Source organism: Anomaloglossus baeobatrachus, chromosome 3 (assembly GCF_048569485.1).
Source record: "Anomaloglossus baeobatrachus isolate aAnoBae1 chromosome 3, aAnoBae1.hap1, whole genome shotgun sequence".
In the NCBI taxonomy this organism is placed as follows: domain Eukaryota; kingdom Metazoa; phylum Chordata; class Amphibia; order Anura; family Aromobatidae; genus Anomaloglossus; species Anomaloglossus baeobatrachus.
In genome coordinates this window covers 286,369,295-286,396,959 of record NC_134355.1, presented here as the reverse complement: position 1 = coordinate 286,396,959, position 27,665 = coordinate 286,369,295, and the positions used below count along the sequence as shown (strand labels likewise).

Below are 27,665 nucleotides of genomic sequence, written 5' to 3'. Positions count from 1 at the left end.
ACTGCCAACTTGGCACACACTTCCTTGCAGAAGTGCTCAATCTGTCAGATTGTGAGAGCATCTCCTGCAGACGGCTCTCTTCAGGTCAATTAACAGATTTTCAATTGGATTCATGTCTGGGTGGGCTATGGCTGGGTCACCTCACAACTTCTGCCACAGCCATTCTTTTGTAGATTTGGAGGGATGATTAGGGTCAGTGTCACAGTGAAAGATGAAGTTCCTCTTCATGATTTTAGGCTGAAGGTTTTGTTGAAAAATTGATAGATATTTGGTACTGTTCATAATTCCCTAGACTTTAGCTAAAGCCCTAATTTCTGCTGTTGATGAAAACCAAGCCTTAAATCATAATGCATCTTCTATAATGCTACACTGTGGGTATGGTGTTCTTTTGGTGAAGCATAGTGTTTATGCCAAACTTACCTTTTGGACTTACGGGCCAAAACTTCAAACCACTTCAGACTAGAACACATTTTGCCACATGATTTTGACAGATGATGTAGGTTTTTGGCAAACCACAGCCAAGTTTGAATGCTTTTCCTATAAGAAAAGGTTCCATGTTGCCACTCTAGCCCACAGTCTAGCTATATTAAGAATATAGGATACTGTTGTTGTCACATACATTGTACAACCAGTATTTGCTAGAAATTCCTGTAGCTCCCTTAAATGTTGCTGCAGGCCTTTTGTGAATCTTTTGAAACAATTTTATCTTATCAATTTTTGAGGGACTTCCAGTTCAATGTAATGGGACTGTTGTGCTAAATTTAAGGGACTTCTGGATGACCATATTGATAGAGTTCCATGGTATATCTAATGCCTTGGAAAGTTTATCTTTAGCCTTTCTCCAGACTAATAACATCCACAATGATATCCCTTTGCTATGCTGTAAGACTTTTCCAGACTTCAGCTTTTGCTGTAAAATAAGCAACTAAGAAAATGTCAGGAAAATCCTACTAGAACAGTTAAGGTTTATATAGTTTTATAGAGCGTTATGAAGGTGGTTGTGAACTAATTAGAATTTAACATTAGTTTAATTGGGAATGGGGTTGTGTCCAGAATTAGCCAATCACATTTAAAGAAGGGTCATCACACTTGTGCAAATACAATATTTTAGTTTTGGTATTTTTATTTCCTTATTTCAAAATTATTTCAGTTTGTTTCTCAATGGATTTTTACAGATTATGGGTGATATAAAAAGTGGACAAAGTTCTAAAGTGGCATTTTAACAGGAATAAGTAGGCTTTTTACAACCAACTATACATGTCGATCGGCACTCATTTACTAGCCTGCTTGCACATTAATACAATCTTTCAATCGCCAACATGATAGTGATGCGCTGCTGACAATGCATGTTTTTACTCTGCATAAAAGATACAATCATCCAAAAAAAAAACAAGTGTTTTGCTTAATTACAAGAACCAACAATTGGGATTCTTGTAAATATGCAAGGGTTCTTATGAAGATTAGTTCACCAGTTCTCTTGCGTCTAAATGTACCTGTACAATCTACAATATAATGGACTCCAAAGACCAGTAAATGCAGCTCTACCACTACTATCCCAAAGTCAGATTAAAATTCTTACTATTTGTGAGACTTGGGAAATGTCTTCCAACATTTTATAATAATAAAACTAACCTACAAATTGTGATGTAAACCTACAGAGCCAAACTTAATCCAATTGGTACAAACAAGAGTGGTCATGTAAACAGAAATATGAAAATATAGGATTATGTAGTTGGTAGAGAGGGAGATCCATCACTCCGGTGAGAAATCGGTGTCTGTTGAATGAGAGGCCTGCAAATCCCCTTATTTCCGGCTTTCATGGCTCTTCTTTTAATTATCCAAGATGGCGCATCATGATCTTTGTAGTGTGATGCACACACAATGTCTGGCTAATCAGAGCCCAGAAGGTAAGGAGATTGTAGGCCTCCCGTCCAGTGATCAAAGGCTGCTCACCTGGAATAGTTATTTAGAAATAGTAGTCTAAGCCACTCACGATAAATGTAACAGCACTAAATATATGTGATCCATTTACTAGATTATGTAATATATAGCTACTTATGCACTTGAAGTTTACTAAATGATTTCAATGGAAGATTGAGTGCAATCTGTGCTAGTCTGGAACTTTTTTTCTTTAGAGGAGTATTGTTGTTATTCTATGGAAGAGTATTATGTGGATCTTGTGAATAAGTATATGGGCACCCTGGTTACACCAAGATTACACCAGCACGCAGCAACACTTTTGCCCTGTCTGAAATATTAGTGTTCCATTTCTTTTTCAAGAGAAAAGGTTTTGGTACCGTGTTAGCCAGTTGAAAAATTATTGAATGTTCTCAGTGAGAGGAACAAAATTATAATCTTGTGTTACCTTTTAATGGCTAGCTAAAAATAAGATAAATTGATGTTACAAAGCAAGCTTTCGAGACATCTCAGGTCCCTTCATCAGGTCTGATTAAGCAATAGCATACTGACAAAGTTTTCATGTGACATACTGAGGAAGAAGTCATACAGAGGGGTCCCCTGGTTCAGGACTCCTGCTAAAAGTTAGAATGAAGATCCACTCTGCTGGACTTGGCCAGTCCGAGCCAGTCACAGGACAGCAAAGCATTCATTATTAGTCATGTATGATCACTGTATGGTAAACTGTTCATTTTAGCTTTCAAAACAATATAGTGAAAAAAACCTCGCTGTACAATCAGCTTACATCTGCACTCTTTTCCAGCTTCTCCGGCTTCACTCGGTCGTATGCCATTCTTCTGAGCAGTCGATTCATAGCTCTTTCTTTAGAAGGTTTCTTCTGGTTTTGCCGCCTTACTTGTGCAACAAGAAATGTTGGGATCTGCAAAAGAATTTGAAATTGTTATGAATATTATATTATATTAATTATATATATATATATATATTGTTGTAGCTGTTCTGTTTTGTCACAAGTCAGCTTATGGGATCACCAGTGAGGTCTTCTCAATTAGGCCTCTTCAGACCTAATCAAGATCGAGCGCTCGGAGAAAAAGACCTGCATCCATGGGAGCATGATCAATTTTCTGTTTATTTAACCAAAGTACAGTTTATTTATACCATTTACAGATCAATGTGATATTGCAAATAAAGCTTCTAGCTGGACTTTACAAGTTGCTCATATGACCTTTAAGTTTTAGCAAAACAAAAATGTAGAGTCATGCATATGAGATAAGAAGAAGATAAGAAGAACATTTAGAGACAATAATAATCCTTGAGCCTGTCTCTTAGGGGTGCTTCACACACAGCGAGCTCACTGCCGAGATCGCTGCTGAGTCACGCTTTTTGTGACGCAGCAGTGACCTCATTAGCGATCTCGCTGTGTGTGACAATGAGCAGCGATCTGGCCCCTGCTGCGAGATCGCTGCTCGTTACACACAGCCCTGGTTCGTTTTCTTCAAAGGCGCTCTCCCACTGACACACAGATCGCTGTGTGTGACAGCGAGAGAGCGACGAATGAAGCGAGCAGGGAGCAGGAGCCGGCGTCTGACAGCTGAGGTAAGCTTGTAACCAAGATAAACATCGGGTAACCAAGGTGGTTACCCGATATTTACCTTAGTTACCAGTCTCTGCAGCTCTCACGCTGCCTGTGCTCCGGCTCCGGCTCTCTGCACATGTAGCTGCTGTACACATCGGGTTAATTAACCCGATGTGTACAGCAGCTAGGAGAGCAAGGAGCCAGCGCTAAGCAGAGTGCGCGGCTCCCTGCTCTCTGCACATGTAGCTGCATTACACATCGGGTTAATTAACCCGATGTGTACTGTAGCTAGGAGAGCAAGGAGCCAGCGCTCAGTGTGCGCGGCTCCCTGCACACACAGCTAAGCGGTGTGCGCTGGTAACTAATGTAAACATCGGGTAACCATACCCGATGTTTACCTTAGTTACCAGTCTCCGCAGCTTCCAGACGGCGGCTCCGTGCAAGCGCAGCGTCGCTTGCACGTCGCTGCTGGCTGGGGGCTGTTCACTGGTCGCTGGTGAGATCCGCCTGTTTGACAGCTCACCAGCGACCATGTAGCGATGCAGCAGCGATCCTGACCAGGTCAGATCGCTGGTCGGATCGCTGCTGCATCGTTAAGTGTGAAGGTACCCTTATTATTGCTCCATTATGACTATGAACTACCATCAGATATACTTACTAATAACAATAAAATATCTTTAATGAAGAAATATAGAAACTATTAACCCTTCTATATCAATAAATAAATTATATATATATATATATATATATATATATATATATATATATATATATATTTTCACCTTGGGCATGGCGTTAACTAGAGTTTCACAGTTTGCCACCGAAATCCTCAAAAGAGTCATATGTGAAAGTGGTCCCATGTCAAGACATAAAATAATTTACAACAAGGGGTGTACTCACTTTTCTTATATGCGCCGTGTATCTTTGTGTATGTGTGTGATAGAGACATATAATATAATAGAATATAATAAATCATATTACATATGGTATATATAATGCTTTTGCTTCCATTCTTCATGAACCAAACTCAGATCTAAAAATTTTTGTAGGTACAGAAAAGGCCTTTCCCTCTCAGATATTGTTCACAAATTAGTCTAAATCTGTTAGTGAGAGCTTCTCCTTTGCCGACATTTATCCATCCTCCTCACGTGTGACATCTCAACATGCTAATTAGACAGCATGGTCATTGAACAGGTGTGCAACAAAAGGTCACTATAACATGGGCAGAGTCGCAGTATTGGGTGGGTCCACTGGGCAAAGGGGGAAATTGCTTAATATTGGCAGGAACATGAACACTATTTGTATATGCCAATCCAGAGCCTCTAAAGGCCACTTTACACACAGAGATAAATCTGCGGCAGATTTGTGGTTGCAGTGAAATTGTAGACAATCAGTGCCAGGTTTGTGGCTGTGTACAAATGGAACAATATGTCCATGATTTCACTGCAACCACAGATCTGCCAAAGATTTATCTCTGTGTGTGACGGGGCCTTTACACATGCTCAATGGGTGACATGTTCGGTGAGTTTTCTGACAATGCAAGAACTGGGATGTTTTTGGCTTCCATGAATCGTGTACAGATCCTTGCAATATGTGCTGTGCATTATCATGCTGCAACATGAAGTGATGGTCGTGGGTGAATGGCACAACAATGGGCCTCAGGGTTTCATCATGGTATCTATGTGCATTCAAAATTGCATCAATATAATGCACCAATATTCGTTGTCCCTAACACATGCCTACCCCTACCATAACCCTATCTCCACCATAGGCCACTCGATTAGCAAACTGCTCACACAAATGACACCATGCACTCAGTCTGCCATTTGCCCTGTACAGTGAAAAGCAGGATTCATCCATGAAGAGAACACCTCTCCAACGTGCCAGATGCCATGAGATATGAGCATTAGCTCACTCATTTGCCCACTCAAGCCAACGACAAAACTGTAGTCAGGTGGAGAGCCCAATGAGGATTACGAGCATGCAGATGAGCTTCCCAAAGACAGTTTCTGACAGCTTGTCCTAAAATTTTTTAATTATGCAAAAAGATTAATGCAGCAGCTGTCCGAGTAGCTGGACAATAAGGTCCTCAGCTGGTGCTGGTCACATGTGGTCTGCGGTTGTAAGGTTGGTTGTACTGACATTCTACGAAACACCTTTGAAAAGGCTTATGGTAGATAAATGAACATTCAATTAATGGGCAACAGCTCTGGTGGACATTCCTGCAGTCAGCATGCCAACTACACACTCCCTCAAAACCTGTGATATATGTGGCATTGTGTTGTGTGATTAAAATGCACATTTTAGAGTGGCCTTTTATTGTGGCCAGCCTTAAGCCTGCTTTACACCTTTCAATTTTTGACCCGCCCCAATCGTATGTGTGGCACGTTCAATTTTTGACCGTGCCTCACAATCGATTAAAAGCTGTCACACGTACTTGCCCGTCCATATGACCTCGCTGTGGGGGCGAACATCCACTTCCTGGAGTGGGAGCGACGTTCGGCGTAACAACGACGTCACGCGGCAGCCGGCCAATAGAAGCGGAGGGGCGTAGATGAGCGGGACGTGAACACCTCGCCCACCTCCTTCCTTCTGCATTGTCGGCGGGAGCCGCGGACGAAGGTAAGCTGACGGTCAATGTTCCCGGGGTGTCACACACTGCCATGTGTGCTGCCTCGGGAACATTGCACAACCGCATGTTCAATTTTTGAGACATGAACGACGTGCATGCGATGGACGGATTTTCGTTCAATAGCAATTGCACGGAGGTTTTACACGCTACAATCATACTTACGATGCCGGATGTGCGTCACTTACGACGTGACCCCGCCGACACATCGTAAGATTTATTGTAGCGTGTAAAGCGCCCTTTAGGCACACCTGTGCAATAACCATGCTGTCTAATCAAAATCCTGTAAGGTGGATGGATTATCTCGAAAAGAAGAAATCCTCACTAACAGATTTAGACATATATGCCAAAAATATCTGCGAGACAAAGGCCTTCCGTGTACTTAGAAAACGTCTTAGGCCTTTGTCAGTATATATCAGTATATATGTGTATAAAATATTTATATACAGTGTGTCCACCGCCATTAACTTGAGAACAGCGGCAGCTATAGGCATAGAAGTGGAGTCTAGGTATAGTAAAGGAGCCGTGCGCTACGCAATGAAACTGCCTATAGCGCCACCTGTTGGAAAACAATGGAGTTAGCAATTTTATCTCGAAAACGGAACAAGAGAGAGAAAAAAATGAATTACAAAGTTGTAGGGCATGATCAATTCAATACGAATCGACACCTTGCATACAGAAATGCTATGATATGAAACCATGACCCCCCCCAAAACATTGAATGCTGGTCACGCGTATGGCGCTCATTTAACTTTGATGCTCAAAGTGGCCACCGTCAGCTGCAATGCACATCTGGTCTCTGGACAGCATACTGTATCTTGCTGCACGTTGTGCAATAAGGTAGGTGACACGTTTGTACAAGCATCTGTGATACGTCGTCGTAGGTCCTGCAAAGTTGGTGGAGGGGTCACCTGACCTCACAGAAAAAAGTCCAATGGGGTCAGGTCAGGTGAGCGTGGAGGCCACTCCACGCAGCCACCATACCCAATGACTTGTAGGAAGGTCTCCATGATGTATCGCTTCAGGTCCGCAGCCTTGTGAGTTTTACACGTTCCAATCATAGCATTTCTGTATGCAAGGTGTCGATTTGTATGGAAGTGATTATGTCCTACAACTTTGTAATTCACTTTTTTTCCTCTATCTCGTTCAGTTTTCGAAATAAAAATGCTAACTAGGTTGTTTTCCACCAGGTGGCGCTATAGGTGGTTTCACTGAGTTACGCATGGCTATTTTACTATACCTAGACACCACTTCTATGCCTATAGCTGCCGCCGTTCTCAAGTTAATGGCGGTGGACAGGATATGGGTGGACACACTGTATACACATATATATGTATGCGCACACAATCTACAGTACGGATGGATTTTACATTTCCCTTACTTCATGATTGGTGGGATCTGATGTAGGTTACCACCACAGATTCTGAGACTAAAGGTAACTTTGGATTGGTAAGATGCAGCTTCCCCTTTACCATATTTGTTATTTTCTTTTTTTTTTTTTTACTGTCACAGTAGCCCAATTGATCTGCATTGATGGCCCACTCAATTGGGGTCAGAGGTCAATGTGCAGTGAAAAATTACAGAGTAAGGTTGTGCTACACTAACCCTATGTCCCTTTCCTCCTCAGGATTATTGGGGATCTGAGAGGTCAGATCTTGAGAATCCTGAAGTAATGGCATCCCCTTAGCACTAGAAGTCCCTGAGAGGGGTCATTTTAGCATTTCTACCTTTGGAACCCAGAGACTGTTCGAATGACCTGAAGGATTTTAGCTAACATCCTATAATCACCATCTTATGTTCTGTAATTAAGGCCATTACTGTCGCACCACAGGAGGTTGTTGTTTTCCATTGAGTTTAGCCATTTAGTTTCTAGTTAAGGTACCGTCACACATAACGAGATCGCTAGCGAGATCGCAGCCGAGTCATGGTTTCTGTGACGCAGTAGCGATCCAGTTAGCGATCTTGTTGTGTGACACCTATCAGCGATCAGGCCCCTGCTGTGAGATCTCTAGTTGTTGCTGAATGGTCCAGGTCATTTTCTTCAAAGGCGACGTCCTGCTGGGCAGGACACATCGCTGTGTTTGACACTGTGTGACAGGGTTACAGTGACTGCTGAGATCGTTATACAGGTCGCTACTGTGACCTATATTGTTCCTGCATCGCTGGTAAGATCTGACTGTGACATCTCACCTGCGACCTCCCAGCAACTTACCTGCGATCCCTATCAGGTTGCATCGTTTTCGGGATCGCTGGTAAGTCGTTGTGTGTGACTGGGCCTTTAGTTCTATTCAGTTGGACTAAGGGATACTTCTCACAAAGCGAGATCGCTAGCGAGATCGCTGCTGAGTCACAGGTTTTGTGACGTAATAGGGGTCTCACCTGCGATCTCATTATGTGTGACAATAAGCAGCGACCTGGCCTCTGCTGCGAAATCGCTGATCATTACACACTGTTCTGGTTTATTTTCTTCAAAGCCGATGTCCTCCTGGGCAGGACTCATCGCTGTGTTTGACACCTACCAACAGCCTCCTATACAGGTCGCTCATCGTTATACAGGTCGCTGATCATTACTGCGTCATTGGTAAGGTCTGACTGTGTGACATCTCACCAGCGACCTCCCTGCGACTTACCAGCGATCCTTATCAGATCGGATAATTTTCGGGATCGCTGGTAAGTTGTTAAATGTGACGGGGGCTCAAGGGTCATTTGACCCTCTTTCGGGACTTCAGGGGGGAGCTAGAAATTTCTGGGACTTCTAGTGTTAAACTGTATCCTTAGGCAAAAAAATACAAACTACACTGTTATAATATATTTGTATATTCCTTTTGAGCAGCCAATAACAGAAAACCCTATCCTTTCCTTCCCATTTCTCGGTTTGATTCAAAAAAATTACGGTGCCAGGTACCATATTGCGTACATAAATCTTAAAAAAAAAAATGTAGGGTCAATCATAGGAGGTTTTAAATATGTAGTATGTGAAACCAATAAACTATACTGCATTTCACAAATTAGTGATATATTTCCCTTTTATATCCACCTTTACAAACAAAAACAAATTGGAGTTGGTAAAATATTTGGAAAAACATTCACAATGAATGGGGGTGGTACATTAGATTGTGTGTAAATATATGATATCATCTCTTTTAGCACACAGTCTACTATACATATGATTTTGAAACAAAAAAACAAAAAAAAAACAAAAAACTTAGCTCCTAGACAAGCAAAAGCCTGATCTACACAAAAATATAATTAAATAAAAGAGTATATAAACTTCAGTTCACAGGATCCTGAAAGCCTAAAAGTATATTTTTATGGTTCATAAAATACAGGTTTCTGTAACTCCGATATAACACTAACACACACACACACACACACACACACACACACACACTAAATTTACAGTAAAAACTTCCCATTGGTCACACATTATTACATTATAAGCCTAACCAACCAGAGACTGGTAAGATTTGTCCAATTTGTAGGACCACTAGGTCAGGTCTAAGAGATAATATTTGGGCATCCACGATTATGACTGCACAAACTAACGGTTGGACCCGACATGTTGTTACATACCGTCCACAGGAGTTTTTGGTATTTGATCAAGAAAAGCATAACAGAAGCTGTCTGGGCCGCACTGGTAACGGCGTCTTGATCCGGAGCTTTTAAAGGAGAGGTGTGGAGAGTAAAGAGATTCGGTGCCATTATCATGGCTACATTCTTCAGAGTCATTTTATTTTGTTCTCTGTGATCAACGACCCTTTGAAGGAATTCAAGTAGAACCTGAAACAAAAAGGAAATCCAAGATACTTTACGTCCACATAACATGATCGAGTTTATTCATCGGCTTACTCTTTCAGATGTTCAGTGAATAGAACTAGTCTTTTCAAGCACTAGTGGCTTTAACTCATGTATCGAAAATAATTGGATCCAAATTTGTGGTAAGAGCACGGTTTTCTGATTTTACTTTGTAATCTTACAACACTGTACCCGCATATCACAGGGAATACACAACACTGAAGCAGGCAGCTCCTGGTAATAGACCTAAGGTAAAACTGGTACAGCGTCCACCATATCCATCCATTTTCACATGTTTATTGTAGACAATTTTTAGAGGGTTTTTTTGTGTGTGATTTATTTTGTAATATAATTGACAGGTTATTTGTCATGCAAGTGTCATTACTCCATTTTTTTTTTTTAAATATGGCACGGACATAGCACAAGTCACATAGGGCAGTTAGTAAAAAATATATATACAATTTTAATGTTCGTGTCACGGAATTTTATTGCCGATATCTGTACCGTACACATGTAAGGAATTTATAAAATATCCTAAGTACATAACTTAAAAAAACAGCCAGCGTATAGTATATATGTCTCATATATTGCAATGGCTGCCATATTAGTAAATCAAGTTTTGACTCAATGAGTAACAATTACCACCAAACGTTACAATTTCTCAGCGGGGGTAGTAGTGAAATAAAATTTAGCTTAATTATATCAGTTAAAATAGCCATCTAAAAAAACATACCACATATAACAAGGAAACTATTTCTCATGCAGAACTATCAGGTTAAATTCCCACTACCACACATAAGATGTCTCTCATAGTGTGTTTCTGAAGAAGGGGTAGAGGAATACTTAGTATCAGTGCCTAAAATGGCAAACAAAGGAACAGTCTAAGCCAACACTTAAGTTTTACAGAGGCGTTCCTATGATGGGCCCTGTGCCCTGGAGAAATGAGGGGGGCTTTTTGTAAAACCAGCCACACAGTACCCGCCTCAAGGACTATCCAAGGGATGAGGCTCGCAAAAACGCTCCCGATGCGTTTTGTCATCAGGACAGCAAGGATTCAGACTGTAGGGCATTCGCTACATCAAGCTCTACGTGCTAGGTATTTCTGAACATATAGACGTAAGTGTTAGGTCTGTTAAATAAATGATAACATTGGCAGTGAAACTATGCACAACCAAACTGACCTTTAGAGTATCTCGATGTACATCAGGGAGAAGAATAACTAGGAGATTTAGAGCTTGTAAGCGCTGCTTTTTACTTGGAAGGTCTGAAAGTAGAAAGCATGTAAAGCTTTAAAGAGTAAGTAAACTTTGGTTCATCATCTTATTTGGTACGCCCTTACATTGACCGCCACCGATCAGTGAAAGGATTGCTCCAAAGTACAAAAGTCAGCGGGCAGAAGTGCTTACCTACTGCGAGGATGGATCCACAGAATTAATAGTGCCATAATACACTATTAGTACCTTTTTTACAAAACTGTTTATTAGCTAAGAGTAATCGAAGTAGATCTATGAAACATAAACTAGCAATAACTATAAAATATACCAACATGGATGCACTTCTCGTTCATAATTAGGTAGATATGGCACTTGACTGTTTCTGCACTGCCATCCTCATTCTCGACTGGTCAGCAAACTGCCAGTCCAGCTTCAAGGAGATGCAATGACCTCGGCTTTATAGTCTAGCAAATATTAGCCCATATGAATATTCATATCACAACAGTACAGATAAATACAACAGGTCAGAAAGTAAAAGCCCATTTACAAGGTTCGATATGTGAGAACAAGTATTCATTAGAACACTCCTTCACTGATCAGCTAGAACCTAAAGGGTTTTAACATGAACAAAATTCATTTTATTCAATAGATCTTGGAACAATAAGAATTTCCACAATTGGATATATTTAAAAAAAAAAAAAAAATGTTCCTGTGCTAAGATAATCTTATATATATGTGTCCCTGCTTTGTACGGTGTAATGGCCATGTCTGACCGTACAGGGACATGGTCTGATCATACCACATCTCCTGGGCAGTGGAGGAAGTAAAGAAGAATATATACCTTACAGGACAGCATCGCAATTTTTTTTTCTTTGAGGTATTACATTTTTTAAAAATCCGCCAGGGAAATATTTTGCCTCACAAAAAGGATGATCTATGATCCCATGCTGTAATATCTGTATACACTTTTGCTTCCTCCCCTGGCCAGGAGATGTGGTATGATCACACCTTGTTCCTGTACGGTCAGACACGGCCATTACACAGTACACAACAGGGACACATATATAAAATCTCAGCACAAGGACATTTTTTATTTTATTTTTATTTTTTTTTAAATACATCCAATTGTGGAAATTATTATTATTCCAAGATTTATTGATTAAAATCAACTTTAAACTTTCAACTTTAAACTCATTTGGAGGAAAGAAAATGTATGCACCAGCATAGAAGAGGGTTCTTCACAGTAAGAGCAGTTAGGCTCTGGAACTCTCTTCCTGAGGAAGTGGTGATGGCCAACTCAGTGGGATGAGTTTAAGAGAGGAATGGATGCTTTTCTTGTTAGCAACAGTATAGAAGGTTATGAATAACATAATATTACAGGAAGATAGATGACCCAGCTTAGGAGTTGGGAAGAAATTTTTCTCCCTATGGGGAAAATTGGCTTCTACTCTGTGGTTTTTTGCCTTCCCCTGGTTCAACACTGCAGAACAGCAGCACTAAGTATAGGCTGAACTAGATGGACATAAGGTCTTCCTTCAGTCTTAGAAACTATGTTACTATGTTAAACTTAACTTTGTTCATGGGAAAACACCTTTAACGAATAAAAAAAAATAATAATATTCTTTTGTTGGGTCACTCCATCATTCATATCTGCATTAAAGTGGTATTTTTTAAGTTTGGAAGTTATGCACCATCTCCTCTATCCATTGGATAGGGTACAACTTCCAAATCAATAGGGGTCTGAATGCTGTGATTGCTACTGGTCCTAAGTATGGAGAGCCCATTTGAATGGAGCGGTGGTCAATCATGTGCACTGCTGATCCATTTATTCATATGATCAGCTAAGCGCCACATTCGACTATCTCTGGCAGTTCCATTAAGAATTAATACTGTACATTATCGTCCACCACTCCATGCACACGGGGCTCTTTAGCACCCTGGTTCTCAGAATCAGTGATGGTCTTACTGGTCAGACGTATCAGCATTTGGGAAGTTACCCCTATTCTATGGGAAAGGAATAACTTCCAAATTTAATGATACCACTTTAGAAGGGAATTTTGTTTACTTACCGTAAATTCCTTTTCTTCTAGCTCCAATTGGGAGACCCAGACAATTGGGTGTATAGGCTATGCCTCCGGAGGCCGCACAAAGTATTACACTAAAAGTGTAAAGCCCCTCCCCTTCTGCCTATACACCCCCCGTGCTCCCACGGGCTCCTCAGTTTTGGTGCAAAAGCAAGAAGGAGGAAAAAAATTATAAACTGGTTTAAAGTAAATTCAATCCGAAGGAATATCGGAGAACTGAAACCATTCAACATGAACAACATGTGTACACAAAAAAACAGGGGCGGGTGCTGGGTCTCCCAATTGGAGCTAGAAGAAAAGGAATTTACGGTAAGTAAACAAAATTCCCTTCTTCTTTGTCGCTCCATTGGGAGACCCAGACAATTGGGACGTCCAAAAGCAGTCCCTGGGTGGGTAAAATAATACCTCGTAATAGAGCCGTAAAACGGCCCCTTCCTACAGGTGGGCAACCGCCGCCTGAAGGACTCGTCTACCTAGGCTGGCATCCGCCGAAGCCTAGGTATGCACCTTATAGTGTTTCGTGAAAGTGTGCAGGCTCGACCAGGTAGCCGCCTGACACACCTGCTGAGCCGTAGCCTGGTGCCTCAAAGCCCAGGACGCACCCACGGCTCTGGTAGAATGGGCCTTCAGCCCTGAGGGAACCGGAAGCCCAGCAGAACGGTAAGCTTCGAGAATTGGTTCTTTGATCCACCGAGCCAGGGTTGCTTTGGAAGCCTGTGACCCTTTACGCTGGCCAGCGACAAGGACCAAGAGTGCATCCGAGCGGCGCAGGGGCGCCGTACGAGAAATGTAGAGTCTGAGTGCTCACACCAGATCTAACAAGTGCAAATCCTTTTCACATTGGTGAACTGGATGAGGACAAAAAGAGGGTAAGGAGATATCCTGATTGAGATGAAAGGGGGATACCACCTTAGGAAGAAATTCCGGAACCGGACGCAGAACCACCTTGTCCTGGTGAAACACCAGGAAAGGGACTTTGCACGACAACGCTGCTAGCTCAGACACTCTCCGAAGTGAAGTGACTGCTACTAGGAAAACCACTTTCTGCGAAAGGCGTGAGAGAGAAATATCTCTCATTGGCTCGAATGGTGGTTTCTGAAGAACCATCAGCACCCTGTTCAGATCCCAGGGTTCTAACGGCCGCTTGTAAGGAGGAACGATGTGACAAACCCCCTGCAGGAACGTGCATACCTGTGGAAGTCTGGCTAGGCGCTTCTGGAAAAACACAGAGAGCGCTGAGACTTGTCCCTTAAGGGAGCCGAGCGACAAACCCTTTTCCAGTCCAGATTGAAGGAAGGACAGAAAAGTGGGCAAGGCAAATGGCCAGGGAGAAAAACCCTGAGCAGAGCACCATGACAGGAAAATTTTCCACGTCCTGTGGTAGATCTTGGCGGACGTTGGTTTCCTAGCCTGTCTCATAGTGGCAATGACCTCTTGAGATAATCCTGAAGACGCTAGGGTCCAGGACTCAATGGCCACACAGTCAGGTTGAGGGCCGCAGAATTCAGATGGAAAAATGGCCCTTGAGACAGCAAGTCTGGTCGGTCTGGTAGTGCCCACGGTTGGCCGACCGTGAGGTGCCACAGATCCGGGTACCACGACCTCCTCGGCCAGTCTGGAGCGACGAGGATGACGCGGCGGCAGTCGGCCCTGATCTTGCGTTACACTCTGGGCAACAGTGCCAACGGAGGAAACACATAAGGGAGCTGAAACTGCGACCAATCCTGAACTCTGGGATCTTGAGACCGTGCCATGAACGTCAGTACCTTGTTGTTGTGCCGGGACGCCATTAGGTCGACGTCCGGCATGCCCCAGCGGCAACATATCTCCTGAAACACGTCCGGGTGAAGGGACCATTCACCTGCGTCCATGCCCTGGCGACTGAGAAAGTCTGCTTCCCAGTTTTCTACGCCTGGGATGTGAACTGCGGATATGGTGGAGGCTGTGGCTTCCACCCACAGTAGAATCCACCGGACTTCCTGGAAGGCTTGCCGACTGTGTGTCCCGCCTTGGTGGTTGATGTATGCCACCGCTGTGGAATTGTCCGACTGAATTCGGATCTGCTTGCCTTCCAGCCACTGCTGGAACGCTTTTAGGGCCAGATACACTGCCCTGATCTCCAGAACATTGATCTGAAGCGAGGACTCTTGCTGAGTCCACGTACCCTGAGCCCTGTGGTGGGGAAAAACTGCTCCCCACCCTGACAGACTCGTGTCCGTCGTGACCACCGCCCAGGATGGGGGTAGGACGGATTTCCCCTTCGATAATGAAGTGGGAAGAAGCCACCACCGAAGGGAAGCTTTGGTTGCCTGAGAGAGGGAGACGTTCCTGTCGAGGGACGTCTGTTTCCTGTCTCATTTGTGTAGGATGTCCCATTGAAGAGGGCGCAGGTGAAACTGCGCGAAAGGGACTGCCTCCATTGCTGCCACCATCTTCCCCAGGAAGTGCATGAGGCGCCTCAAGGGGTGTGACTGACCTTGAAGGAGAGATTGCACCCCCGTCTGTAGTGAACGCTGCTTGTTCAGCGGAAGCTTCACTATCGCTGAGAGGGTATGAAACTCCATGCCAAGATATGTCAGCGATTGGGCCGGTGTCAGATTTGACTTTGGAAAATTGATGATCCACCCGAAACTCTGGAGAGTCTCCAGAGTAGCGTTGAGGCTGTGCTGGCATGCCTCTTGGGAGGGAGCCTTGACCAGCAGATCGTCTAAGTAAGGGATCACCGAGTGACCCTGGCAGTGGAGGACCGCGACTACTGTAGCCATGACCTTGGTGAAAACCCGGGGGGCTGTCGCCAGGCTGAACGGCAGTGCCACGAACTGGAGGTGTTCGTCTCCTATGGCGAAGCGCAGGAAGCGCTGATGCTCTGGAGCAATCGGAACGTGAAGATAAGCATCTTTGATATCGATCGATGTAAGGAAATCCCCTTGGGACATTGAGGCGATGACGGAGCGGAGGGATTCCATCCGGAACCGCCTGGTCTTTACGTGTTTGTTGAGCAGTTTTAGGTCCAGGACAGGACGGAAAGACCCGTCCTTCTTTTGAACCACAAACAGGTTGGAGTAAAAACCGTGACCCTGTTGCTGAAGAGGAACAGGGATCACCACTCCTTCTACCTTCAGAGTGTCCAACGCCTGCAGAAGAGCATCGGCTGCAACCGCCGTACGGCTCGCAGAGTCCAGGATAGCATTAATAGCGTAGGACGCAAATGCCGACGTTTGGGAGGTTATGGAAGCCACTTGCGGCGCAGACGTACGTGTGAGTGCGTCAATTTGGGCTTGACCCGCTGAGATAGCTTGGAGTGCCCATACTGCTGCGAATGCTGGAGCGAAAGACGCGCCGATAGCCTCATAGATGGAGTTCAACCAGAGCTCCATCTGTCTGGCAGTGGCATCCTTGAGTGAAGCCCCATCTTCAACTGCAACTATGGATCTAGCCGCCAGTCTGGAGATTGGAGGATCCACCTTGGGACACTGAGTCCAGCCCTTGACCACGTCAGGGGGGAAGGGATAACGTGTATCCTTAAGGCGCTTGGAAAAACGCTTATCTGGACAAACTCGGTGTTTCTGGACTGCCTCTCTGAAGTCGGAGTGATCCAGAAACATACTCGCTGTACGCTTGGGGAACCTGAAACGGAACTTCTCCTGCTGAAAAGCTGACTCCTCTGCTGGAGGAGCTGAGGGAGAAATATCCAACATCTTATTTATGGACGCAATAAGATCATTCACTATGGCGTCCCCATCAGGAGTATCAAGGTTGAGAGCGGCCTCAGGATCAGAATCCTGGTCAGCTACCTCCGCTTCATCATTCCGAGAGTCATCTCTCTGAGACCCTGAACAATGTGATGAGGTCGGGGGGATTTCCAAGCGAGCTCGCTTAGGCGGTCTGGGACTGCGGTCCGTGTCAGAGACCTCACCCTGGGATCTATGAGACACCCCGGGGGGACATTGTTGTTCCAACTGAGGGGGACTAGGGGGCAGTGATTCCACAGTGCCCATGGTCTGAGATACCGGTCTGGACTGCAAAGCTTCTAGTATTTTAGCCATAGTCTCAGAAAGTCTGTCAGTAAAAACTGCAAACTCCGTCCCCGTCACCTGGACAGTGTTAGCTGGCTGTTCACCCTGGGCCCCTCTTAGCAGAGTGAGTAAGTGCCACAGGGGCCGAGCAGTGGACTCAATGAGGGTCAGTGGAACCTGCCGGTAGCGAGGTTGTACATGCGGCGCAGGCAGCATAGTAAGCCTGTGTTTTGGCACCCTGCTTCTTGTGGGCGCCATATTGTTGTCTCCTTTGAGCAACACAACAGGGTATATAGCCAGAAATCAACTGTGCACCATACAGTGTAAAGTATAGCCTGTAAACATATAAACTATAATCACACTACTGCACAAGTGGGGCCAGCACCTCAGGTGCTGCTTACCGCCCGCTTAAAGCGGTTGTGTGGCCACCAGAATCCCTGCCTGGGACCCCTAGAGTTTGTCTCCCATCTGCAGCGTCCTAGGAGCTGACAGGAATGGCTGCCGGCGTCCTGAGGAGAGGAGGGAGCCGTGGGCGTGACCCAGAAAGTGCGGGAGCTGGTGCCTCACTGTGCACAGTGAGGGGGGTGGAGTATGCAAAGCATGCTCCAGCCCTCAGTGCTGCCGTGCTGTACAGCGTCCCGCCCTTCCCCTGACTGGCAGGGCTGGGGGCGGGAAGAAAAAGAGACTAGGCCCAAAAGCCGGGGACTCGAGTTATAAGCGCGGCCGCCGTATAAGCGCGGCCGGCGCAGAGTCCCCGGCGCACTAACAGTCCCAGCCGCGCCTCAGTAAAAACAATGGCAGCGGCGGTCAGCGCGGTAGTCCCCATACACAAATACACTCAGCGACGCTGCAGTGTATAATGGCACAAACGCGGTCAGCGCCGCGGTCCCCGGTGCACTAGCACACCCAGCAATGCTGGAGTGTTGCTGTGCGCGGTCCCCACGGGGACACAGAGTACCTTAAAGCAGCAGGGCCATGTCCCTGAACGATACCCGGCTCCTATCCAGCAGGCTCCTCAGGAGTTGTGGATGAAGCCCGGTCTCAGTGCCTGGAGACCGATAGGATCCCACTTCACCCAGAGCCCTAAGGGGGATGGGGAAGGAAAACAGCATGTGGGCTCCAGCCTCCGTACCCGCAATGGATACCTCAACCTTAACAACACCGCCGACAAGAGTGGGGTGAGAAGGGAGCATGCTGGGGGCCCTATATGGGCCCACTTTTCTTCCATCCGACATAGTCAGCAGCTGCTGCTGACTAATCTGTGGAGCTGTGCGTGCATGTCTGCCTCCTTCGCACAAAGCAAAAAAACTGAGGAGCCCGTGGGAGCACGGGGGGTGTATAGGCAGAAGGGGAGGGGCTTTACACTTTTAGTGTAATACTTTGTGCGGCCTCCGGAGGCATAGCCTATACACCCAATTGTCTGGGTCTCCCAATGGAGCGACAAAGAAAGGTTCATTTATGCCTGCAAATCGTGGCCCTTAAGAAAAAAATGATCAGCTTTCGATAGGAAGAAAATCTTTAGTTTACAGATATGAACAATCAAATCAGCCAACGAAAGTGCATTTTGTAGGCGTAAATATTTGCGCTATTGGGCTGATACGAAGGAACTAGAGCACAAGATCATTACCCCTGGATTCACATTTTGGCATTCCTACAGAATTATATGAAGCTCCTGATTAGCACTCTTCTTCTATAGTATCTACATAGTTCGCACCCATATTTAGCATTTTACCACTCACTTTCCTGGTCTGTGAGCTTATATACTGCTTTGATGCAAGTGTGCCTTGAATCAAAATATGGCTTATGTGATTATATTACTTTTACTTTATTACACTCAGTTTTATTTTAATTCTATTTTTTTCAGCATTATTAAAAGGCCTAAAATACTGGGAACGCTTACAGTGTATGTGTGATATCTTGTCTATCACTTCAGTATAGCTCATTTTGCGTTGATTTCTGACCATCTTCTTTCTGTTCTTCTCTAGGTAAATTCAACAGTGTAAGTAATAGTGATGTGCGAGTACTACCATGCTTGGGTCTCGAAACGAACAGTTGGACGCTAGGATGGGCTCGACTCGATTATAGAGCATAATGGAAGTCAATGGGAAACTAGAGCATTTTTCTAGGAAATCCTCCGGAAAAATGTTCGAGTTCCCCATTGATTTCCATCATACTCAGATACTCGAGTTGCCCCCATCTAAGTATCCAACTCTTCATTATGAGTACCGAGCACCAGAGCATGGTAGTGCTCACTCATCACTAGTAAGTAATCATATAATCCAATGACGCGGCATGTACATGTACGGTGTTTCAGCAATGAAGCAATGTCACAATGTCATACACAGAAATAAAAGCCAGAACCAGCATTTTGGAGGTCAGCTCCAGCTTTCAGTGGCTTCTTTGTAGCCAGAATAAAAAGCCCTTTCATACAATGCTCTTACTTAATATGTACTGCATAATCAGTTTCTCTACATAAAATGATGACTGTCCCAGGCACGTCATCTCCCAAAGTCGAGCACCAAATTTAATGAAACAGTAAAGTAATCTTACACTGCACAGAATGGAAAGCTTTCATGTACTCCACCGTCAGCAGTGGAAGAGGGAGCTCTCGGATGAAATACTTTAGGAGACTGGCGGCATCGTGCTGCTTCACCGTATCCCAGTTGAATGTTCCCTCGTAAAACTTGGCTTCTAAATCCATACATAAAGACTGAAAAACAATTACAGGTGATCAATTTAATATGTCAATTAAAAAGCATAAAATAACCCAATGCAGAATAACTGCCGGCCAAATGGCACTACAGTGCAGATATTTAGGAAGCTGTGGTTTTCACAATTTCCTGTAGAGGATTGTGGGTTTTAAAGAGGAAGTCCGGTTCAGGACTTACAGATGATAATTAAACCACTACCCCTGGTTCATGCTTATCTGCTATTCATAGTCTTGTGTTAGCAGCTTTCTTCCATTCTTTGGAGAGCTCCATTTGGCCAAAGCTGTGATCAATGGCCGCTGCTTCCAGAATGCTAATCTAAGGCCGCGCTCACATCAGCGGTATTGTGCCGCAAAACAGGATCAGTCATAAATGCGTTTCAGTTCCATTCATTTACAATGGAACTGCGGTGACATGTGCTTGCATGCAGCATACACAACCGCATGTCATCACATCTTACCACGATTCCATTGTAAATGAATGGAACTGAAACGCATTAATGATGGATCCGGTTTTGCAGCAAAATACCACTGATGTGAGCGCAGCTTAAGCTTATCACCGCTTCACTTTTTTTAAATCATCGGATCATTTTTTTTTTTTTTTTTTACACTTCCACTGTTTAGTCTGATTATTTGACTGACAAGTATGATAAGAATTTATATGTTCTGTATAAATTCCCCTTCAATAACCCTTTTAAAGGGGTTCCATCATGTGTTTGATCAGCAGCGCACTGTTCCCCAGTCACCCGGGCTATCTGCTTGCTGGAGGCAGTGCGCTCCTGCTCTACTGACAGTTCAAACCATTTGTACTAATGGTCCGAAAGGTACAAGTATAGTCACCTCTGTAGCATGGAAGGAGAGTAGATACATTGAAGATGGTGGGGTCAGGATCAACATTGTACTTCAGTGATCTGGCCAACTTCAGGTCAGTGCTTACAAGCTCCACAGAGAGCTTGTAAGCACTGCACACGTTCGACCACTGCTTTGACGCTTCAACAGTGGCTAGTAAGCCATGAAATGAACAGTGAACAATAACATTAGAAAATCAGGCCATTCTTCAGGACAGAGAAGAACAAGGAAAAAACAAAACTTTCTTGTTTTAACTAGCACTTTGTAATTCTCCCCATTCAGATGATGAAGAAGAGACTTAATGGAAAGGAACACTTCAAATCTAAAAGGGGTGGTATAAAACCTACAATTCAATGACTTGTATAAGAGCATCATAGCTTGTGGCTATATGGGATGCTTTCATATGGCTACTGTTATTACTGGGTCAGAAAATATTTCAGTAAAAGTATAGTGTTGAGTGCAATTTAGTGCGGTTTGTGGAGCTGTGAACGAACACAACAGTTACACAGAATTGTTTTTCATTAGCTTTATGCCAGTTTTCGGTACTAAAAAAAAAGCTGCAAAATTTTGCACCACTTTTTTTAACTTTTTGCCTATTAGTACTGGACTCATGACTTTTCAAAAAAGCAGACAGGACATAACGAGAGGAGTCATGTTCTACTACAACACACTACAGTGCCAGTAATTGATGCCAAAAATTGTTGTAAATTATTAGTCCAATTAGCCTATAGCCGGCATAGATTTCAGTTGTTGATGCATGGGCAGTTCTTTGATATTTCAAATATCTAAGGCTTAAAGTGCCTCCTAATACATTTGGTGCATGTTAATCTAGCAGTCGTTTTTGTTACGAAGAAACCAAAACAAAAACTTATGAGATTTAATGTTGATAAATGTAAAGTATTTTGTAACGCATGATTTCAAGATTTGTTAACTACAAAACCTAATAAAAATCATTTGAATGGATAAATGTAAAGTAATGCACCTAGGACGGAGCAATCCTATAGCTGTGTATACTTTAAATGGAAGTAAACTCGGGACTACAGAACAGGAGAAGGACTTGGGTATTCTCATTACAAATAAGCTGAGCAGCAGCACTCAATGTCAGGCAGCAGCTGCTAAAGCAAACAAGATTCTAGGGTGTATAAAAAGAGAGATTAGATCCCGCGATCCCAACGTATTGTTACCCCTCTATAAATCACTTGTAAGGCCACATCTGGAATATGGGATTCAGTTTTGGGCTTATTCCTTGACGTATTCCTTCCAAAGACAATACTATGACAACAAAGACAATATTAAGGACCAGGGGGCATTCCCAGTGAGTGGAAGAAAGGCGATTCCGGCAGCTAAATAGGAAAGGGTTCTTTACAGTTAGAGCAGTCAGACTGTGGAATGCCCTACCACAAGAGGTAGTAATGGCTGACACTATAACAGCTTTTAAAAAAAAGGGTTGGATGATTTCCTCAGTACACACAACATTGTCAGTTATAAATGACTTAACAAAATGTAGAATTGGTGGAGGAAGGTTGAACTAGATTTTTCAACCTACCATATGTAGCTATGTTATAAAAAATAAACAAAAAAGCTTGATAAATTCTGTCCATGTTTTCAGTGTTCACTAGTCTTTCAGAACACTCATAAGCTAAATGGCCAAACACGGTTTCTGCAATGTAGTTACAGTAGGAACCTGTAGCTTTCATATGTTGTCTTATTTAAGGCGACACATCCGCTTTAAGACTACTGTGATCATAAAGACTTTCTATGCTCGTAGCAACTAACAAAAATATACACATTGTAGAAGTCAGATAATGGTGTCACATCTATGCAGAGCTAAAATTAAAGAGTAAAAGCATCTTCAGGTGGCTCAGCGGGTCAGATTTCTTGTTCGTCCTGCTCCACAAGAATGGTGTATGTAATATCCTATAACATCCTTTATCCTTTTTCATTAATGTTAAACAAACTCCACAGTATGTAATTACAGCTAATATATTTCATAAGAAGAGAAAAAGAAAGTTGCAAACAATAGACTTAACATATAACTCAAGGATATAATGTAATAGTCACTACTTTTTGGCAATTGTGCATTTTTGCTACTCATTTTTTATATTCGTGTTAGACATATTGAAGAAATAAATCAATTTTGCAAGGTCTATATTGTTTTTGCTTACATAGTTCCAATATAATCTTATGTGAAATAGTACAAAAGTAAGCAAATTGAGTATTTTTAAAGGAAATCTGTCACCAGGATTTCACACCCCCTCCCCCTAAACTATTTATATCTACATGTTGCTCTTTTAAAGATAAGTTAAGCAATACATTTACATGGCCGGACCATTCTCTGCTTACTGAGAAATCAAAGCTTGATCTGTAGTTCTGAAGCTCCTGTCACTCCAGCTCTATTCCCCACCCAGTACTACCTCCTCCTTCTTGACTGACACCCTTTGTACTGTGTGACTTCATACAAAAGAGTCATCAGTCAAGCAGGAGGAGGGGACACTGGACAAGGCATAGAGCTGGTGTGACAGAGGCTTTAGATTTTCATCCTCATTTGCATAACAATTAAAATGCTGATTTCTTAGTACCAGAGTAACACAATGGCCATGTAGAGGTATTGCTGGACTTGTCTCTGAAAGAGCTACATAAGAATATAAATAGTTTAGGTGTGAAATCCTACTGACAGGTACCTTTGGCTGGGAACACACGGGCATAAATGGAGGGTCAATTGCATGACACTCAGCTCCTGCTCTGCTGGAGTGTAAGTCGATAGTTATGCGACAGTCATGCCACTGTGAGGCGATCCTGCAATCACAGCACAGCCGCGGAGGACTGGGTGGGCGCTGCAGAGAAGAGGGAGGAAGGGCGTAATCTCCATATGTCCTCCATTATCAGCTGATGCGATTCTCGCACTGCACTCGAATTACACCAGTGTAATGCGAGTGCAATGTGATGTTTCTCTCGCACCCATAGACTTGTATGGGTGTGAGTGAAAACAAATTGGATTTCACCTGCAGCATACTGCGATTGTTTTCTCAGTCCAATTAGGGCTGAGAAAAAAAAAATCGCTTATATTAGCGGCCCCATAGAGTAACATGGGTCTGGGTGGAATGCGATTTTTTTTTTTCACATTCCACTCGCTCTTTTTTTTTTTTTTGCCGTGTGAGCTCAGCCTAATGGTAGATGATGTTCCCAAAGACTAGTGTGGTGCCCCTGAGGCTTCAGTCGCCACAGGGTATTGGATATCGCTTAAGGTGCAGTACTCATCTCTGGTTCGGAGGAGGTCAGTGCCGGTTTCACATCAAAACATAATAAACACACAACTGGAGCCCTCTCCATGGTGGACTGGGTTAGGGTACTGTCTTAAGGTCGCCACTAAACACTGGGGCTTTCACCCACTAGTGACAGGGACCCAGGGTAGGGGAGGAGTTGCAGCCAGGGGGTAGAGAGGAGCCACACACACACACAGTTCAAGGAGAAGGTCTGCAGCCAGCAGACGGGGAGGTTGTGCCTGGACAAGTTCTGAGACAACTAACCCACAAGAGAGGAGAATCATCCGTGGAACATAGGAGTCTACAGAGTAGCTAAGGAGTGAGCTTGATAGTTCCCTCGGGACCGGCGCAGTCAGAGTGCAGAGCCCAAGGGTGGCGTACACTTCACGTTGTACCATCAGAATCCGCTGGGCAGGGGGATTGCAGGTCCCTTTGCCCCCCTCAAGTTCCCAGGGCACAGCAGCAGATTGAGCCAGGAGTTGTGATCACGGTCCAGCCTAGCACAGACTCGTGCTGCCTGCTATATGGGTAGAACACTAAGAATGGACACAGGAGTTCCTGGAGGACTAGAGGTTCCAAGGATTTGTCTTACATCGCGCAGCAAGGGAAGGGCTCACACTTCATAACACCGGTTCTGGCCTCTGAACTATCAGGGATGGGCTGGAGCCCATCATAGTGGAAACTGGCACTCCAAGGGTGATGACAGTTGCAGTGAGTAAAGAGAACTTTGAACCGCAGCCCCTGTGTCGTCCTTGTCATTGCCATCGCCCTTGCGTTTTGGCGCTATAGACTTCCACCATCATCATCCTCCCCGGGGCCTAGCTCTACCTGTGGAGAGCTCAAACGCCCAAGCTGCGTTACTATTCGCCCCGGAGGAAAGAGACACCCTGCAGCGATGGCTCCCCTCATAGCCACATACCACAGGTGGCGTCATGAGACAACTACCCCCACCATCTCCCCCTTCCTTCATATCCCCCTTTTGTGGACGCCTCGGGGCCGGCGTGACATCCCCCAAAGACCCCCCCTTCATCACCGGCCCGGTGATGAGTAAAAGAAACCCCGGCCCCGTGGGGTGCCTCACTAGACTTTAACCAATCCCAAACAGATACTCTTGGCATAAGTTTGAGAATGAAACCCCATTTAGTCAAGGAAGACAATGTTATGCAATCTATGGATGGCACTATTATGTGAAATAAAGCAGAAACCATATGCACATGTGAAGCATATAACTATATGAGTTACCCTAATCCGTGAAACCACTCCAGGTATCCTTAGAACACCTTCCGTTTCCAGTCCTCCTTTTTCTATTTGTTCAATTAGCTACAGAAGAAAAAAAATATATGAGAAATTATAAGCAGGTTTTTATCAGTGAGCAATTTCTAGGCTTATGTATAAAAGTGCTACAGCATTCCTTTATACCATCATTAAACCAGGAGCGGAAAAGAACATGAATACGTAATGAGTCATTATAATGATCAGATTATGGGAAAATTGAACAGTCAGAGAAGAATTATGAAGAAAATGTACTGCTGATCGGGCACTTTTTTTCCCCCCATTCTCCTTGGTCATCTGTCTTCAGGAGCACCTGTCATCCTGGCTGCTCCGATAACACTTGGCAAAAAAGCTCTATATAAATTATATGATGTGTATTTTCTGGAAATACATATTAGTTATATGCAGTAAAGTAGGTGTAGAATTAGGCTTAGGGGATCCATGGAGATCAGTGTAAAACGCTTGCCAGGGGAGGGTGAAGTGACAAAGTTTACAAGCACCCACAAATTTCTGAAATCTTGGATAACTGGTTATTGTTGAAAAAGGTATCTCATCCTCAGGCAAGATGTCAGAGCAGGAGGAGCGGATTAGATTGATATATATTTTTGTGGGAAAAGTTTCAATAAACGCCCAGATGCAGTCTACTACGTCTTTGTGTCAACCTCCAGGAGACGTAAACGACTGAAAATGGTGCACGGCAGAGCACACGGCCACTCAGTCTGCACCATTATAGTCCATGGCCCCATCGGCGCATACTTCCGAAATTGTTTTGCAGCGGTTCGGATGCAAGCCCCGACGGGACCACTGTACAGGGGACAAAACGCAGTGTAAAAGCAACCAAGCATTGTTTTTTTTTTTACAGTGAATTAGCATGGAATAAACGAAAACATACACTTTGAAAGATGAGTGGGACTTTGGTGCCTGGATTTTTCCTCTGATCTAGCTCCAGCAATACAGACAAAGGAACCTGGAAAATGCCGAATTCTAGTAGAAAAAAAGCAAACATTTAATATTAAAACATTTCTTTACAAAAAAAGAGAATATACACTAACTGTAAATTATATCCTCTCTCTTAACAGTCTAGTATAAATAATAAATCTTCTCTTTTATATAACATATTTGACTTTTATATTTATGCATTCATGGATCTAAATAAATTCTGTTTACATTATGATATAGGCTTAGGTTATGTAATGCTTCAGTAGACAATGCTGCTTTATGGTCTATGACAAAACACCGAAAGAATGTAGTGAGAATGTCCAAGTTACTTATTTTACCACTTATATAGCGCTATTAATTCCACAGTGCTGTACAGATGTGATAATCACTGTCCACATTACGGTTGACAATCTAAAGTCCCTATCAGTATGTCTTTGGAGTTTGGGAGGAAACTGGAGTAAACCCAAGCAACCATAAGGAGAACATACAGACTCCTTGCAGATGTTGTTCTTGGTGATATTTGAACCCAGGACTCCGCCGCACCAAGGCTATCAACCCACCCCACTGCTCACACCATACAGGTGCATCTTAATAAATTAGAATATCATCAAAAAGTTAATTTATTTTAGTAATTCAATACAAAAAGGCATCCGCATACCGTATATTGTATAGAATCATTACAGACTGATCTATTTCAAGTGTTTATTTCATTAACACACTCCATAAGGAGAGTAAACCACAAAAGGTCATTGCTAAAGAAGCTGGCTGTGCACAGAGTGCTGTATCCAAGCATATTAATGGAAAGTGGAGTGGAAGGAAAACGTGTGGTAGAAAAAGGTGCAAAAACAACCGGGATAACCGCTGCCTTGATAGAATTGTTAAGAAAAAGCAATTCAAAAATGTGGGGGTGATTCACAAGGAATGGACTGCTGATGGATTCAGTGCTTTAGGAGCCATCACACAAAGATGTATCCAGGACATGGGGTACAACTATCGCGTTCCTGGTGTCAAGTCACTCAGACCATAGACAACACCAGAAGCGTCTTACCTGGCCAAGGAGAAAAAGAACTGGACTGTTGCTCAGTTGTCCAAGGTGTTGTTTTCAGATGAAAGTAAATTTTGCATTTCATTTGGAAATCAAGTTTCCAGAGTCTGGAGTAAGAGTGGAGAGGCCACAATCCAAGCTGCTTGAGGTCTAGTGTGAAGTGTCCACAATCAGTGATGGTTTGCGGAGCCATGTCATCTGCTGGTGTAAGTCCACTGTGTTTTATTAAGACCAAAGTCAGCGCAGCCGTCTACCAGGAAATTTTAGAGCACGTCATACTTCCCTCTGCCAACAAGCTTTTTGGAGATAAAAATTGCATTTTCCAGTAGGACTTTGCACCTGTCTACACTGCCAAAAGTACC

At 43.7% G+C, this 27,665-nt stretch overlaps 1 protein-coding gene across 2 annotated transcripts in view; it reads right to left on the bottom strand.

The window, feature by feature from the left end:
- The window catches only part of ARHGAP18 (Rho GTPase activating protein 18), a 211,916-nt gene that overhangs the window by 11,890 nt on the left and 172,361 nt on the right, over positions 1-27,665 (bottom strand). For both annotated transcript variants that reach the window (XM_075339902.1, XM_075339901.1), the window contains exons 7-12: positions 26,212-26,303; positions 25,290-25,367; positions 19,779-19,938; positions 11,096-11,178; positions 9,693-9,899; positions 2,702-2,836 (exon numbers count right to left, since the gene is read on the bottom strand). In XM_075339902.1, coding sequence (XP_075196017.1) covers positions 2,702-2,836; positions 9,693-9,899; positions 11,096-11,178; positions 19,779-19,938; positions 25,290-25,367; positions 26,212-26,303 — 755 coding nt within the window. The remainder of the gene's footprint in view (positions 1-2,701; positions 2,837-9,692; positions 9,900-11,095; positions 11,179-19,778; positions 19,939-25,289; positions 25,368-26,211; positions 26,304-27,665) is intronic.